General features: G+C 41.2%; 1 protein-coding gene and 1 long non-coding RNA gene across 2 annotated transcripts in view; one reads left to right on the forward strand and one right to left on the reverse strand.

The window, feature by feature from the left end:
* LOC126494599 (uncharacterized) overlaps positions 1-1,408 on the reverse strand; it is a 17,332-nt gene extending 15,924 nt beyond the window's left edge. Inside the window, exon 1 of the long non-coding RNA XR_007590040.1 lies at positions 725-1,408. This is a non-coding gene — a long non-coding RNA (uncharacterized lncRNA). The remainder of the gene's footprint in view (positions 1-724) is intronic.
* Babam2 (BRISC and BRCA1 A complex member 2) overlaps positions 1-18,320 on the forward strand; it is a 313,631-nt gene that overhangs the window by 206,636 nt on the left and 88,675 nt on the right. Inside the window, exon 7 of the mRNA XM_050132036.1 lies at positions 17,488-17,597. Coding sequence (XP_049987993.1) covers positions 17,488-17,597 — 110 coding nt within the window. The remainder of the gene's footprint in view (positions 1-17,487; positions 17,598-18,320) is intronic.

The following is an 18,320-nucleotide window of genomic DNA, read 5'->3' on the forward strand; positions in this document are numbered from 1 at the left end:
ACACTATCCTGAGTGAGGTAACCCAGACCCAAAAAGATGAACATGGGATGTACTCACTCATAATTGGTTTCTAGAGATAAATAAAGGTCAGTGAGTCTATAATTTGATCTCCTAAAGAAGCTAAATAAGAAGGTGATCCCAAAGAAAAACATATAGCTATCCTCCTGATTATGGAAAGTAGACAAGATTGCTGGGCAAAAAATGGGATCTTGGGAGTGGGGTGGGAGGGGGGTAAGGGGAGATGGGGAGAGAAAAGTGAGAAGGGGAGGTTGGGGGAAACTTGGGAAACGGGATGTTTGGGATAAAGGACGGTTCAATAGGGGAGCAGGGAAGCACATATCTTAATTAAGGGAGCCATCTTAGGGTTGGCAAGAGACTTGGTGCTAGAGAGGCTCCCAGGTGCCCAGGGCGATGTCCCCAGTTAGTTCCTGGGGCAGCTGAGGACAGAGAAGCTGAAATGACCCTATCCTATAGCCATACTGATGAATATCTTGCATATCACCATAGAACCTTCATCTGGCGATGGATGGAGATAGAGACAGAGACCCACACTGGAACACCGGACTGAGCTCCCAATGTCCCAAGGAGGAGCAGAAGGAGGGAAAATATGAGCAAAGAAGTCAGGACCACGAGGGGTGCACCCACCCACAGAGACAGTGGGGCTGATCTATTGTGGACTAGCCCATTTCTAATGATGTGTGTAAGCACCCCAAGGTGCGCTTACCGGGAAGATTCTAGCCTATGTCCATCCTGGGTTGGAGTTGCCTGGGAGGGCGAAGCCTGGCGTCGCTGCTCCAGAGAGCAGAGCTGTCGGGTCTACCCAGGAGAGCTGAGCATGGCGTCTCTGCTCCAGAGAGCAGAGCTGTCGAGTCTCTCCGGGAGCAGAGCAGAGTCTGACCTCACTTCCTCTTCCGCCCAGAATTCTATTCTGTCTACTCCTCCCCCCTATGTTCTAAGCTATGAGGCCAAGCAGTTGGTTTATTATAATTAACCAATGACCTATTCCATCACCAGACTAAACTTCTTCCTTGTACACTGTCTCAGGTTGTTTCTCAGCAATAAAAAGCTGACTGATGTGATATCTACCATGCTTTTTTACTATATAGTCACTGTAGCTACATTTAATTTGTATTTGTCTTATTCTAAGATCTTTTGTATTATTTCTTTGTCTATCTGTATTGATAGCCATGTACATACTGATGCATCTAATTCCAGTTCAGCACAAGAACGCATTCTATCTTTTCCTCTGAAAGTGCTAAATATGATTCTCATGATCTTAGTGTGTTATTATAATGAATGTGTTTTTACTTACTTATTTTAATTATACATCCCTTGATATTGAACCAATCTTCCATTATTGCTTCTTCTGCCCCATCCCCTGGGTGGGCATGTCCCTCATTTTACTTGGAATTTGACGTGCTTTACCAAGTTACCTTTTATTTGAATTTACCTTTTGTTGCTGTGATAAAGCAACTTGGAATGGAAAGAGGTTATTTCATCTTCATCTTTACTGTCCATCATCAAGGGAAGCCAAAGCAGAAACTCAAAGCAAGAATCTGAAAATTGGGCCTGAAACAGACTGTGGAGGAGCACTGTTTATTGGCTTGCTCTCCAGGACCACCTACCCATGGAATAGTAATGACCACTTTGGACTGCATCTCTCCACACCAATTACATTTTAAGAAAATGCCCCGCTAGACACTCCCACAGGCCAGTCTGATGTAGGTAATTGCTCAGGTGAGGTTCCTCTTTCCTGGGTGACTCTAATTTCTGTTGACAAAACCAACCAGCATAGACCTCCTTTTCACTGCTCTGGGCCACTGGAGAGCTTCCTCTCCACCCCAGGTTGAGTCGTGCCCTCCTCACTCCAGCCTTCTGGAGCTCTCTGGGTCAGCAGGTCGTCTACTCTTAGCGCTATCTATGTTATCAATCCTTTCACATCACCCTAAAAAATTTAAAAGAATAAGCTCCTTAACTAAAATGCATCTAGATTGTTAATGGTTTGGCTTCATCTTTTATCGGTCTTCCAGTATCCAGTGCCTCGGCTTTCCCATAGTGCTAAGCCTGTGCCATGTGCCTTTACCCTCAGCATCCTTCGCTCTTTTTCCCTACCCTCAGGACACCGCATTGTCTCCTCCTTGAATACTTCCTAAAACACCCAGCTTTGCCCTCTTTTTAGCACCCCTGCTATGCCCTTCCATTGGCTGTACTGCTCTTAGAGCACACATTTATTATAAGAGATTTTCCTTAGCATTCATTACTTATTTGCTTCGCTGCCTCGTGACAGTGTGTCTAGCCATGGGGAAAGCCTGAAATGTTTTGCTGAGATCTTGGGAAGTTCCTTTTGTCCTCATTTGTTGTTGTTATCATTTTAACGAGTTTTATTTCTTCACATAGCTTTTGAAAGCTGGTCTGGATTGCTATACATGTTTTCTTGTACCCTCACCCATATGTGGCTAAGTAACAGAGTCAAGAAGCCCAGCTTAAGGGCTTGCCCTCTTCTGCTCTCTTAATTGCATTCTTTGGTATCTATTTAGTAGAAACTTTTCCCCAGCATCTTGAATGCACACTGTGGTGTGAGTTAGAAATGTTAGGCTGTTAATAGCTTCCCTGGAGAATTAGGACTTGAAAGAATGCTTCGCTACTTTCATCATCAGCTATGCATCGTGAAATGTCACAATTTCTGTTCAGAATTTCTTTATAAGCACAAAGCTGCAAATGTTCATTAATTGATCTATCTCAAACCACTATTAGTTTAGAAACAAGAGGAACATTCTTCAGTAATCCAGGCCAATGAGAACTCGTAAGTCAATTTATACTTCTAAATCTGGCATCGGCACTTCTATAATTAGTGAAGTGTTAGCAAATCCACCTACTCAAGATCTATGCTAAGTCCAACATTTATAGTAGTTCATTTATGGAGCTATTAATATCATGTCTTTCCTCATAGGAATATTTCTACTCTTCATAATTCACTGCAGAGACACTTTTGCTCTATTCTTCCTCTTTTGGAGCTTGCATTTCCTTTTTGATTCATGCAGGCCTCAGTGCGTGACAAAGAGTTTTCAAAGCAAATTTGGATCTAGAAGGATCATGCGGAGGGATTGCAGCAGGAGTCAGCAGCCCTGGGTTTGGGTTTCTGCCCCATGACTCTCCAGATCTGTGCATAGCATAAATTGCTTTCCTTGCCCCAGTGCTTCAGTGAGTCTGTGGGAATTGATGCTTGTAAGTTTTTCCTTTTAAATGTAAAACAGAACAATAATAGCTCTGGATGAAGGGAGGGGCCAGGGCCAGGAAGCCTGTCCATTTGGTTGCCCTAGGCTGCTCTGATAAATTCATGAGATGTCCAAAATCTAGTTCTTCTTGAAATATTGGGTGCAGACTTCTAAGACCGTTCTTTCTGTAATATTTTGGGGTTTGTTTTTAATGCACACCCATCAACAGCAGTAAAGTTTTTTTTTTTTTTCACATCATTCCCAATGTTTGCTGTTTTGTGGGCCCTCCCTTTTAAACATGGTAGTCCTCCTCATGGTTAGATGGCACTCATTGTAGTTTGGGTAGAAACAACAACTTTTGATATGTTTGCTGTTCATTTGCATAGCTTATTTGGATAACTATCTGCTCAGTTTCTTTGCACATTTGAAAATCAGATTATTTATTTTATTGTTGGGTTTCAGTTCTCTGTATTCTGGATATTCATTTATTATAAAAATATGACTTATAAACTTGGTGTAATGATGCATGCTTTTATTCCCATCACTTGGAAGATAGAAACAAGCAGATCTCTGAGTTCAAGGTCAGCCTGGTCTTATATAGCGAAATATTTTCACTCATCTGGTCGTTTGCCTTTCTACTCTGTTGATATTGGATTTTGAGCTACAAAATTTATCCATAAAGTCTGATTTGTCAGTTATTTTTTACATCGTCTCCTAGCCCGGTGAGATATCACTCCTACTTTTTTCTCTTAGGTCATAAGTCTCACCCTATTTATTTTCAGTTCCTTGTTTATGTTCAACTCTGTTTTCTTTTCTTTAGTTGCCCAACTTCTAAACCAGTGTTTCTGAGACTTTAATGTCTGCTAAGACAAAGCACAGTGCCAGTGCTTAGTCTCAGTAGCAAGACACTGAGCTTCGTCAGCCCCCATGTAGACTTCACTACTAACACAGCTCACAGAAGTCACACCACACCCCCATTTCCAGCTGCCCTGTCCTCTGCCTCTGGGTGTTTTGAATTTGAAGGCCAGAAATAGGGAAGAAGTAAAGTGGTCTTTACTGGAGACAGTCAATGCTTACCCCTTCCCTTGACTGAGGAAGCAGGAGCTCTGCTCACCTTTTGCCTCATTTGAAAGTTTTCTTCTTAGGACACACATTACTCTTTTACTTGCTTTATCTCCTTCTCTCTCTTTCTTCTCAGGACACACATTACTCTCTTGCTTGCTTTATCTCCTTTTCTCTCTTTCTTCTCAGCGTTCACATTACTCTTTTACTTGCTTTATCTTCTCTCTCTAAAAAAAGAGCTTAATAAGAGTGGGCTTGGACAGGAAAAGAGCCCGAGGAGTTGATTACAAATCCCTAGAAACTGAATGAGTTCTTCAGCCTCTTCTCTTAGAGCTTTTGGCCATTTATCATGTTGTCCTGTCTTTGTAAGAATTCTTGCAGAAAGAGAATTACTTTTCTTGTCTTCATGTGTTTTATCTATTTTTTGAGAGAAAATTGATGCCATCTTTTGACTTTATTATGTTCATCACAGTCACCCACACTGTGGTTGGTAAGTCCTAAGTGAGCAGAGCCATGGGGACACGGCATAGGATGTTGTTTAGAAGCTTGTTAGTTTTAGAAAGTTAGGTTATGATTAGAAATTACAAAATAAAGATCTCCCTTGCTTTTCTGTGCTTTAAGATTTATTCATTCAGTTTTATAACCACCCGTTTCTCCTTATTTCTATTGATAATCTGAACTGAGACCAAAGTTATCCAAATTGATTTATGTTGGAAGGTCAAGTTAATCATTAGCATCCGTCTCTGCTGATTTCAGTGGAGAAGTCTGCCTGTGGAGTCCATTTTTGGTTTAGTTGTCTGAGAGCAAGTATACGTAGCCATTCAGACATTTGCCATCAAATACTTACTGGCTGTCTATTTTTGTGGAGCACACCATACTAGGCAGTGGGAATACAAAACTGAGCGAAACACGGTCACAGTTTTTAAAGAAAAACTTTAACTCCAGGCAGAGCAGTGGCGGGGCACACATATAAATAACTTTCAAGACAAAAGACGTTCTACCGTGTGAGGAGTTGAGATGCCTAGCTGGCGAGTGCAGAGGAAAGGCATTACCTCAGGTGATGGTGCTGGCTGTCTCACGAAGATGAAACAGACTAGAGTGGGGGAAGGGGAGGGCAATCAGGATTGAGTGCCGGTGTGGGGTGTGGGGACCTGCCATAGTTGAGGAGTAGTGAAGAATGAGATTAGAAAGATAGCTCAGTGGAGCCTGCATGTGAGGCCATTGCAGACAAGGAAGGGCTTTTTAGGCTAGAGCAGTGGTTCTCAATCTTTCTAACATTGCAACCCTTTAATACAGTTCCTCATGTTGTGGTGACCCCACAACCATAAAACTGTTTTTGTTGCTGCTTCATAATTGTAATTTTGCTAACATTATGAATCATAATGTAAATATTGTTGGAGATACAGATTTGTCAAAGGGTTTGCAACCCACAGGTTGAGAACCACTGGGCTAGAGAAAGGCTCAGTCCTACCTGCTTCTCAGAACCCATTTCTACTCAGGACCCTGTCCTAGAGCCAGTTCCAGAGAGATGAAGTTCAAGCCTTTCATTCTCTTTCTCCCTCTTCCCTGCAGAGCTCCAGGATGGCATTTTATGTTCTATAAATAATATCAATATGCAAATCAAGAAATCAGTGGTCACTACAAAAGGGAGAGTTTGTAGCAGACGCCATTCTGTCTTTTAACACCTGTAGCTTGTGTTGGTCTCCATTTAATAAAGGTGTAGTGCTAGGTAGCTGGAATAACTTGGAAATACGTACTGCCTAATTGCCGTGGGCACCAGACAGTCCAAGCCACGAGAGCTGCTGAGTGTAATTGAGTAGTTTTCACTTCTAGGGTCTTTCTGTTTCTGTCTTCATGCCCAGAATTGCCTAAGAACAACCTCTAAACCCCAGAACCCAAAGCAACATGGAGAGGAGAAGAGAGGGGCGGGGAGGGGAGGGGAGGGGAGGGGAGGGGAGGGGAGGGGAGAGTAGTGTTAATACCAGGAAGAGTGGTCTGGTAGAGGAAGTGATAGCAGGCCAACTCTCGAAAGAGTGAGAGAAGTGAAACTCCCATTTGTTGAATACGTGCTTTCTGACGGGTTCTGTGCTTGGCACTTTCACATTCATTTGCAAAGCTGTGCAAGCCTGTTGCTTCCCGTAATACCCACATTTGGCATGTCATATGGAAAAAAAACAAAAACATGTAATCTCTTTGCTAGTTTTTTTTTCTATAGCTAAAAGTTCACCATATTTGGGCAGTTCTCAAGTTGCAGGACAGACTTGTAAAAAATTTCATGTATTCAAAAAGCATATTGCTGTGAACATTCCACTTTTAGCTTAGATATTTCCTACTATTCTGATCTTTGTGTGAGGCGGAGCATAGAGCAGAAAGGTGTCTTGAGCCCCAGAATGGGTTGGAGTGCTGTTTCTCGTCCATCAAGATGGGAGGCAGCAAATCCAGAGACAGCCTAGCTTCCGCCAAAGCCAGCACTGCTGCAGGAGACATCTAAAAGGCTTTCTCCTGTATCACATGTAGCTCATGGATCATATCTTCACCTAAGGACCTCTGAGGTTATGATTAAGGGCCCAGCATTACATAGCATGTAATAAATATTTCAGCAACACAGAGATAACCTTTTTTCCCCTCTCTTTAGAACTCCTGTAAATTTGCCACGGAATCATCCATATCAGTCAGTTCAATAATTTTTTAAAATGTGGGTTATAATCAAAGAAAACCACTTCAAACCAACATAGGCATCTAGGGCAATTTATTAGCTTTCTAAAGCCAGGAGCAGACTGAGTAGCCAAACCACAACAATTGAAGGGACACAGCTGGATGGACCCAAGGGAATAAAGTATCAAATGGTGCCAAAACTGGCCTCTTGCTTTCCCATTTCTGAGTGAGTTGGCGTCGTTGTCCTCCAGCGCAGCCTGGCTTTGTTCATGTGTGGGAAACATGGCTGCTGCTTATTCTTTTTGATTCTTTAGAGTGACTGGCCCATACTTAGTTACAAATCCTGAAGAAAGCACCGGCCTTGTCTTAGCCCTACCAGATGTTCCCAGGGTGTAAGAAGATAGTGTGCTATGCGGTGTTCCCCATCCTTACTGTTGTAAGGACTAGACTTGGGAGTGGCGTGCAGAAGAGTGATGTCTGTTAGAGAAGAGAAGGGTAAGGCAGGCACATCATGGTAACTACCATATCAACTGACCCTTTAAGTTTGTGTCTTTCTGCTGCTTACAGAACACTGCATAAAGACTTGAAGTTAAAAAAATCTGCTTTCTTTAAGTTGTAGCGGCATGGGAATTGGTGTTCACATCTGTTCTGTATAGATCTAAATAAAGTTTCACTGTTGCATTCATTTGTTTTATTTAATTCTTGAATAAAAATCAGGTTCAAGGTTTGTATTGGTATACCTAGATAAAACTATAATTTAGAGGTCTCCCAAAATGCAGGTCAATATAACTTGTTAACCAGTTACAGGTATTGCTGCCTTAAACAAACCCAAAGGCTCTTGTCAGATTCATAAAGAGTAGAGTTATTGAAGAATCAGGAAAAGCCGGTGTTTCATATTCTCTCTCAAAAGCTCTGATGAGTAGAGAAGTTGGCAGAAGCAAGAAACACCTTTTGCTGCCAGTGAGAACCCAAGCGGTGGCAACCTTCACCCAGCCTCTTCCAGCCTCATGGAAGAGGTGCACTGCACAGCTGTTAGAGCAGATCCAGGCTACCCAGAGAAGAATGGGGGCCCTCAGTGTGTGTGTGTGTTTACTGATGGGACAGTAATTGACCAAAAAGTCTTTATCATCATTATTTTAAAAGAGCCAGCCCCCTTCACCCCAGTTTACTTGAACAACATGTGTTTTGCTTTAGTTTTCTAAACAGCAGCTATACCCAACATATTAAGGGTAAGCACAACTTCACAAGCAGGTTCCTGAATAAGTGAAAGCTGTGCTGTGGCCTCTGTTTCAGGAAAAGAGTCAAGACACACATTTGGGAAAGCCCAAACCCATACTGGATCTTGACTTCTGGGAGTAATGAACTCAGTGGGTCACATTTGGAAGGCACAGGCAGGTGGTAACGGGTCATTCTCAAATTGGGTTTTGTTTTTCGTTTATTTTTTATTCTTATTTATTTTTTATTTTTCGGAACTTTGGTTATAGCTCTCTGACCTGACAGCCAGTCAGCACTTCGTATTTTCACTGAGTGGAATGTGTCTGACTGTATATTAGTGAAAGAAGGCTGATATTATGATGTTAGAACTTGATGATCCTTACCAGTGCCCTTGGAGAAACGATCCTGTTTCCTTGAGTCCATGTAAAGGTCAAATGAACACATTTTATTTGGCAGTGTGGCATCTGTAGCCTTTAGTAATTATATTGTTATGACTTAATTTCTTTCTCTCTAGTTTCCAAAAATAAACAGTAAATACACAATTTTTGCATATTTCTATCTGTTTTGAATACCCACAGAATGCCAATTTCAGACAGGGCTCCTGCTCCGGGTAACAACAATGTAAGAAATGGGTGCTCATGATATTTTGGAGCATACAGTGTTTAGACACTAAGTGGGCAACAACAAAATGCATAGTAACTCTTTGCTGCCTTTCCTTCACGTGGCCGACCATGCTTTTTATGCCCTTCTTTGAACATTGATCTGAATCTTCCTTGTGCTCAATGAGTGGAGGTTATGGCATCATTTCTCAGTCTAGATTCTGAGTCAACAAACAAGTTCAAAATTCATGCACATCATTTAATCTCTTTGAACTTCAATTTCATCTCCAAGTGAGAATAATAAGACCTACTTTATAAGATTGTTGAAGCACTAATAAAATGACAGTTGACTAATGACACTGAATAAATTATTGTTAGACATGACAAGATGGAAGATATGTCTTGTTATAGTTTGAATATGAAGTTCCCCCCCAAAGGGTTCATGTACTGAACGCTTCCTTGCCTACTCACTTTAGTAACTTAGGGAAACTTTAGGGGGTAGCAGTGGCAGGACAAAGAATATGACTGGGAATGTGACTTTGAAGGCTATACTTGGTTTGTGTGTCCGTCTCTGTGCCTGTGTCTGTCTGTCCCTCTCTCCTACCCACCAGTCATGAAATGAACAGAGTCCCACCATGAAGTACCACTTCTCTACAGGCTAAAATACACAGAGCCATACGACTGTAGCCTGAAGTCTCTGAAACCCTAAACCAGACAGTCTTTCATCTCCTATGTTGTTTCCGTCAGGTGTTCTGTTTAGTGGTGCATGTTCACTAACATCGATTTCTACTCTGTCCTCAAGAAACTGACAGTCTCTTTGGAATATAAAGCCCCGCCACATAGTATGGAGAATTCATGAAACAGTATGGTGCAAGGAGCCCAGGAAGGCTATGAATCATTATACAGTTGAAAACAATATTAATAGAACAGGCAAATCCACAGCTTGATAGAATTAAAAATATTAAAAAATACCAGCTAAGAAAAGAAATGTTCTTTGTAGATAGATTAGCAGTGTAACATGCTTGCTGAACAAGGCAAAGGACCTGAGTTCAAATCACCGTTACCCCTTTATGTCAGGATATGGGTATGGCTGTGCCTGTGTATATAACACCAGCCTGGGGTGGGTGACAGGGAAGAGAGGAGGATCCTTAAGTCTTGCTGGTCACCAACTGAGTTCCAGGTTCAACAAGAACCTGTCTCAAAATAATAAGGCTGAAGGTGATAGAGTCGTACACCTGATGTCCTTCTCTGAGCTCCATGTACACTCAGAAATACAATACCCTCTCACATATGTGCATACAACAGAGAGGGGGGGGCGGAGGGAGGGAGGGCGGGCGGGGGAGGGAGAGGGAGGGGGAGTGAGCTCTTTGATAAAAGGATTGATGTATAGAGGTATTCGATAAACTCTAGAAAAATGAATGGAGGGTGGCCACGTTTATCTGGATTAGGCAAATAAATACCCACTTGACAAAACCAATCAGAAATGACTCTGGTAAATACTACCTGCGTAAAGTGTCTCTGCCTGCCCCCCTTCTCATTTAAACAAGAATTCAACACTCGGTGAGATGAGTGGTAACAGCCTTCAGAATTCTTGACCCAGTGAATGCTTCAGCACTCCCGTGTGTGGGAAGAAGCTCAGGATTGGGAACCACCAGCAGCAGGAGTGAGGCACAGGGAGACCCAGCTATGTCTCTTTGACCCAACTTTCTGATCTTGCTTTTGGATTTGTTTGTCTTCATGACTTTCTCTGGTACTTGTATATTTCTCGGCATTTGAATGAAGAGAAAGGGGACTAAATTCAAAACTATCTATTGCATCATGGGACAGAATAACCAAGGTCTTATGCACATCGTTTTATTCTTAAATATATTCCTTCTTCCTATATTCAGTCATATTTGTACCGCCTTTACTGTCATGTGTTAATGCCAGTGGGCTCCACAGTCAGATCTTGCTCAGGAGTTCCTCTGCTGCTATGCAGCACCATGATCAGGGGGACCTTTCATTCTCAATCTGTCTTACGTGATGAAGGGCCACCCCCAATCTCTGTATGACCCTCTTTGACTTCCTTATGCCCTACTTTATTTTAACTTTCCTCTGTAACATTTGCAACACAACATGCTTTTTATTTATTTATAAGAGAATCTTACTCTCTCCCACCTGACAAAAAGAAGTGACTTGAAGAATCTGAATTTTGTTAACTGAGGATGCTGACTCTATATTGCATAATGGAGCACCTGACATAACAAACCTCTCAGGCTGTCTCTGGATAAGATTTTATTAGAAATGTTTAGTTTGTTTGTACATTGTCAAAAAACCTCATAGTGTTTGTATAAACAGTATTCAGCCCTATTTTATGGTCACCCTAGGAATCATAGTCTCTAACCTTGGTTAGTGTCACTTCAGATGTACTCATATGGTGCAGACCAGATTTCTGACATATTATATAATAGCTTTATTATAATCTCTTATTCCCACGACTTTGTCAGTAATGCTTGTAGATTGGGTGTAAGCACTTCTGAATTGAGAAATACAGTAGCTTTTTTTTACAGTCCTCCCATGTGACCCATGGCTAATAACATTTTTGGTTCAGCTAATGTCTGTCAACAATTAGTTAATTGGTAGTTTGTACCCATAGCGACACTAATGTTTCCAACATATAGGAACTTATTTAATGGTTTCTGTCATAAAACTATTAGCATATCAAAGGAGTGCCACATAATGATAAATCAGACTTGTATTTACTTTCATTTCCAGAGTTAATTGTTATTTTTTTCTATAGTCTTTTGATATTTGCAGAGAGCCTCTATTGAGAATAATCATGCAAGTGAATCATGGCCCAAAACAAAATGTTGACTCATTATATTAGATGTAGCCTTGACTGGTACCATTTTTCAAATTTGAGTTTTCTTTAATATAAGTGATTATAGTTTCAGACACTTAAGATAAACACTGAGGATCTTCCTAGTTGAAGGGACTTCCTGTTTAGTTTTATACAATGTACCTGAAACTCTAAGAGTTTTCAGAGTAAAAAAGCAAGCACGGCGGTTAATTTCATTCATTTGCTTGTTCTGTTATCCCCGTATTCATCGTTCTGGGTTTCAGTATGTTCCACAACTGGGATGCTGAAGCTTTCCGACGCTCAAGAACTCACCTGTTCTGAATATTCATTGTGAATATCAGAAACTCCCTTCTGTCATAGCCACAGGCTGAGCCAGAATTGCTTTGGGTTCTCAGCAGACTATCATAGCTATTATTACCTTGCCATGTATGTGTGAGTGCCTGACACACTTTTGTGGAAGAAGAAGGCAACATTCTGTAGTTTTAGCAGATTTGGCGTCTTTTCCTCCTGTTTTAGCCTGTGGCAGTTTCAAATGGCGCAGATAGAAGCCCTGAAAATGTATGCTTGTTCATTTTAAAATGTCCCTTACTACGTTTTAACCATCCCCTGTTTTCCAAATGCTGCCATTAGTGGTTACAATAATCATCTGTAATGCTAGCTTCTAAGAACGACGGTACAAGAGCCTCTTTTCTAATTTCCCAGATGGGAGGGAACACATGTACGAGCCTGTTCGAATTGCAGAAACTGGAAACAGCACTGTGTGGATTTGTATTTTTGGAACTCTTTGGGCTTATTTAAGCACCCCAAACCGAACCCAGCTATCCATTAGGAGTCAGATACCAATTCAAGGAAAATCCGGGTGTCTTACCAAGAGGAACAAAGCACTGCAGTAGCTCAGAAGACAGACAGAAACAACCGGACCCGTGGCTCAGGCACCTTTTCTGCAGACCATCAGATGTAAGGGTTGACCATGGAAACCAGAGTCATCCTTTTGAAGGACTGTCTTCAAGCATTTGTCTTCTTTATTTGAATGATAGTGAAGAGGAAAATTTAAAAGGTAGTAAGAGAAATAATTAGAAATTATCCGTAGGATATGGAATGAAGCTGCCAGTGATAAAGGACCTCGGTGGCCCCTGGGAATTTTTTTTTTTTTTCTGTAGTGTGTTTTTGCAGGGTTTTTGACCTGGATCATAGCTTCCAACTTTGACATGTCACAGTGGAACTCCAAGGCTGACACTGGCAGTCAGTGTGGTTTCTTTTCTTTACCTTCCTCATGTCTGCCACTCTAAGCATGATGACCCCTCTACCCGTGGATCGCAGGCTGAAGCTATGTAGATGGCATTTCTTTGATCTTGGATATTCTTTAAGTGTTAGAGTCACATAATTAGGTGGATTCTGAGTGTTGAGTATCCTAAGTATTTTTTCTCAGTTTCATTCCTCATTTCATAGAAAAGAGGATTCCATGTTGAATATTTTACATTATATAAAAGAACAAGGAGACATAAGAAAGTTTAGACTCTCATTCTGGGCTCTGCAGTTAAAACCATCAGTCCCTATAGAACTTTGTTGTCAGGGGAGGGACAAGGGTCAGCACTCCAGACTTCACTGCTGATAGCGCCTGCAGAAAGCGGTTCCAAAAGTTATCATTAGATGCAGAGAACAAAAGGCAAGAATTCATATTTGTTAGTCTTTTGACTTGTACAGTCAGCCAACATGGGGTTTGTACTGCCAAGCACTGGTCGGCCTGGTTCTTCTCACTGCATCCTCTCCCTCCTCCCTCCTCTCGTTTGAATAAAGCAAGCAAATGAGCAAACAAGCAGAAAGTCATGCTTCATGTCATGAGGCATAAAATATATTCTACCTTTTCCTGAAAATATAGCATTAAATGAAAAACTAAAGCAACATTAATGTCATGTTATTGACTAGACTTAATTTCATTTGTAAAAATATCTGAATTTTTCTGTGAAGAGCCTCAAAAAATGCCTAAAGCTAGAATGAGAGAAAATATATATAACACATGCTGTAGGAGAAGGCTAATAAAATTATTAGCCAACGCTAAAGATCTGAATGCCTTAAAGACAGGCCAACAGTGGACTTCTCGTTATATAGAAGAAATGTGGATGTCCAAGAAACAAGTGAAAGGTCGCTCAGCTCAACATTGAATCTGAACTGGGATACTGTCTCTGCTGTCAAACTGCCAATACTAATTTAGAAAGAATGAGAGAGTGATGGCAGTGTTAGCACGTCACCACTGCACAGGGAGGCAACAGGCTCGCGCACACTGTTGTCCATGTGCATTGGCCCAAATCTGCGTTTCTGGAAATTGTTCAGTTAAAACAATCCAAGTCTAATCCAATATAAATTCTACTGAAATAGAAGATATTTGTGACCTAGGAAAGCTGTCTGAGGTAACACTGTTAATATTGATTACTTTGAAAAATAAGTGGCAGGCAGCAATGGAAGAACTACTTTTAAAATAAATTCCTATATGGTTGGGCTTGTTTAAAGAAAAAAGACTAATTTTTGTAGTGTAAAACCAACGAACCAAACAAACAAAAAACAATTTAAGAACTTAAAAAGAGAAAGATGAAAATGGAAGAGCCAAAAGCATGAGACAGAAAATCAGAATCATGTTTTTTAGAATTAAAAACGGAAGAAAAAGAGAGAAGATCCCTTGGAGGCCAGTGGCCATCCCTGTGGCCAGCTGCCAGAGAGCAGACGAACTGGAGGCAGAGCTCGCACTGTGTAAGTAGGTGTCCTAGGAAGTCAGTACATTGACCAACACAGTCCTAGGGTATGCCAGTGATCCAGGACATGGCTTTTTTTTTTTTATTAACTCTTTCCACTCAAGGCTCCTTTTTACCTGATAACTTCTTATACAATCCTGTTTATAAAGCTATATAAAATGTGTATACATGGCCAGGCGATGGTGGCGCACGCCTTTAATCCCAGCACTCGGTAGGCAGAGGCAGGCGGATCTCTGTGAGCTTGAGACTAGCCTGGTCTACAGAGCTAGTTCCAGGACAGGCTCCAAAGCCACAGAGAAACCCTGTCTCGAAAAACCAAAAAAAAATAAAAATAAATAAATAAAATGTGTATACATGTCAAACATTTGTTGATAAATGTCTTAAGAAAATATGTTTCAAAGAAAAATTTTTGGTAGACACGTAATTTTACAATGTATTTAAATCAAAAGCAAATTTACATACTGGTGAGTTGGTGTGTTTGTTTATTTTTACATAAAGACATAAGTATTGGGTGAATATTTGAATTGATGAACATTTTGATCTTGTCACCTTCAGTGTTACAGATACATTTTTTTGTATAATATAAGGCACAAAATAGCAGAGACATGGTTAGAAAATAAACCCAAACCACAATTAATTGAGACTTTTTTAAAAACTGAAACTCAAGTCAGCAATTAAAACAACAGTTCTTAAAATCAGATATTATAATTCAGTAGAATCCCAAAATACACTGATTTGGTACTTGCTGAGGAATGTTGTAGAAAAACAGTTTTTGTTTTTGTAATTAAGTCATTGTGTTTGTATAAAACCACTATAGCTCATGACATACAGTGTCTCAAGTCTGAGCTCAGCTGTTTCAGGACATAATCCTGGTATGTATGGTATGATGGGATACACAGTACAAAGTGTACAAGTTGTATGTTAGGAGCAGGACATGAGGTCGCACATGCCTTGTGGACAAGCTCTGCTCAAAACACCTTGGATGAACTTTACATTTGACTTTGAATTAAACTTTGCTTATTGCCTGTTCAGAAACTTTTTCCTTTTGTCAAGATTTTTGTGCCTCCCTCAATTTGTTACATTGAGCCTCTGTATAGCCCAGCATGATTCTCCTCCTCTCTTCTATGTATTCTTCTGTGTTTCATCCAGAGCAGGCAATTGACTCAGCAGAAAGGTCTGAGCCCATTAAGGCATCTGTTTTACAGTTGGTCTTCTGGTTTCCACAAACTACAAGTGCTCCATGGGCCTGTGGGCACAGACGCTGAGCCATGTGCTCTCCAGCTCCAGTTATATCTTCGGTGTTTGAACCCAGTGGGAACTGTGCGGGCTTGTTTCCTGCTTATGGTGGGGCTCCTGCTGTAGCTGCTATTGGAGAGTAAGGTTTCTGCCTCTGTGAGGCAGAAGCAGAGTGTGGGGATGATTCAAATTACACCTCTGCCATCTTGACCTGATCTTGTCCACCCTTATTTGGAATTTGCGACATTCTTGTATAGCCCCCATCCTAACCTTGGAAGCAAAGGACTGGCCCTTTGAGCAGCTTTAAGACAGAAGCGAGACATGGTTGTGGGTTGTTCTTTGGTGTTTCTCAGCTTTCTGTGGTTGCTGTGCTTCTCAATGTAGCCCCTCATCTCATGCAGGCACCAGGACCCTCCGGTGTGTCCACTGTGCTCTAGGCTGGTGAGCAAATTCTGTTGCAGGAAGATGTAGACATGGGGCCAAGGCCCAGGCAGCGGAAAGCTTAGCCATGGAGATGGCTGCAGCAAGTGGAACCGACATATTCCTAAATAACCCTTGCTTCTTATTTCCTTCTAATTTCTATTTTTTAAATATGTGAGAGACTTGACGATCCTTGTTCCTGTGTATACGTGACACACATGCACAGTAAGAAACTAGGGAAGGATACTGAAGATGTCCACACTGAGCAGTATGTGTGTTGACCAGCTTCCCAAGATGCGGGAAAGAGTGGGACTTGGGCAGATGGAGGCCTCTGAAGCTCTCAGTGCTCACACACAGATCAGGCCTAGGCTGGGACCCTTTCCTTTTTTGGCTGAACCTCCTGCCCCCAGGACCTGCAAACTGATTGAAAATTACAGGCCAGTTTTTACCATTCCTAACCTGAGAATGACATCCAGTTCTAGTGTTTTAGGCTTTGTACTTGACTTGGTGACACTGCCAGGTTACTAGGGGTTATGGAAATATGGTATATCAGATTAAAGTTGGTATGCTTTAGAGTTACTCTGATTCAGCAGCATCAGAACTCTGGCAGACAGCTTGATACTTGGCACATAGTTAAAAGTTTCCAATTTTGATTCAGTCCACTTCATCTGTGCATCATCAATACTTCATCAAATTAGTTCTGATATTCAGTTGTGAGTCCGATGTTCAATACTTATCAATTCATTTAACCACTAACCTCCAGGTGTCCTCTGACCAGCAATTGTAATTATTGGATTAATAGGGAGTTTGTCTTAAAACATTCTCATAACTGAACATATATGATAAGTGTCTGTTGCAGTTCCCAAGTAAATCATCCACCCTTTGTTAAAGTGGATGTGCACCTACCCCACCTAGCCTTTTGTTTATGTAGTGGCTGGTGTATTTTCTACTTCACAGAAATATACTTCCTCTGGATTCTTGCTATTTAAATAACATATAGCATATTACAAAGGTAGGTATAACGAGGTTATTTTAATATTTTGCTGGTGTTCTAAGATATAAATTATGTTTTTAGAAATGTATGTATTGGATGTGTTAACTCTGCTTCTGTCTAACCTGCTACCATCACATTCGTTCCCCTGCTTCCTACATGGAAACAAGTGAAATAGTTGAAATAGTTGAGGACTGTGTGCTTTATTGTAGTAGGCTTTGGTCAAGAAGTTTAACAGGCACCAACCTGATGAGTGAGGTAAGGGTAAGCTGGACCGTTGAATGAAGACAACTCACGACCATGGTTTCATGTCGGTAGGCTGTGAGCTCATCACTGATGAGATCCTAGAGTAAGCTGGGCATGATGATATAGGCTGTAGACTTGACTTCTGGGAGGCAGGGAGATCTTGAATTTGAGGCCAGGTTGGGCTACATAATGGGACCCTGTCTCAAAAAATCAAAAGTGTTCTAGAACAGGTGCTCATATTGTTTTTCACTTCCTTTCTAAGGATGTAAATGAAGACCCTGGAGAAGATGTGGCCCTCCTTTCTGTCAGTTTTGAGGATACTGAAGCCACCCAAGTGTACCCCAAGTTGTACTTGTCACCCCGAATTGAGCAGTAAGTGTCAGTGTCATTGACCTAATGAGCCAGATGCTTCTACTTAGTAAGCCATCTGTCTCACTTTTATGAAGTGTGAGCTCTTAATATTTTTTTTATGTTTTCTTTTCTCAGAAATTTGTTTATTTGGGGACTTTTTAAAAGATGTTTTTCTTTTGTGTGGTCACAAGTCCACACACCTGAGTGTAAGTGCAGCACTTGAATAGACGTATAAACAGAGGCCAGAAGAGGGCATCAGGTCCTCTGGAGCTGGAGTTACAGGCCGTTGTAAGCTGTGCCATGTGGGTACTGGGATTTGAACCAGGCCCTCTGCAGGAGTAGCCAATGCTCAACTGCTAAGCCGGCTCTCCAGCTCTGGGTTGAAAGCATTGGTAGCACAGTACATGCAGATAGTATTTGCAAGGTGAATCTTATTAATGCAATTTATAGTCTCTATATTGCACCTCTGAATCCTTGAGAGAATTGTAGGTACAGCAAGTCCAAATTGCTACTGTCTTGGGGTGTCCCCAGGGGGAAGCTGTAGCTATAGCCTGAGGAGGACTGCTGAATAATATCTGGCCTAACTTATATATTTGAAACTATCAGAGTTATTTGTGAAAGTATAACCAGTTTCTTTAGGATATTAAACAAGAAGTTAATCAGGAACTGATAAAGGTAATATTAAAAGTAGATATTTTAAAATGATGATAGTCTTTCTTTGTTTAAATAGCTCTGTATGGTTTT

This window comes from Alexandromys fortis, unplaced genomic scaffold, assembly GCF_014885135.2.
Source record: "Alexandromys fortis isolate MF-2015 unplaced genomic scaffold, M_Fortis_MF-2015_v1.1 scaffold_362, whole genome shotgun sequence".
NCBI classification, from domain to species: Eukaryota; Metazoa; Chordata; class Mammalia; order Rodentia; family Cricetidae; genus Alexandromys; species Alexandromys fortis.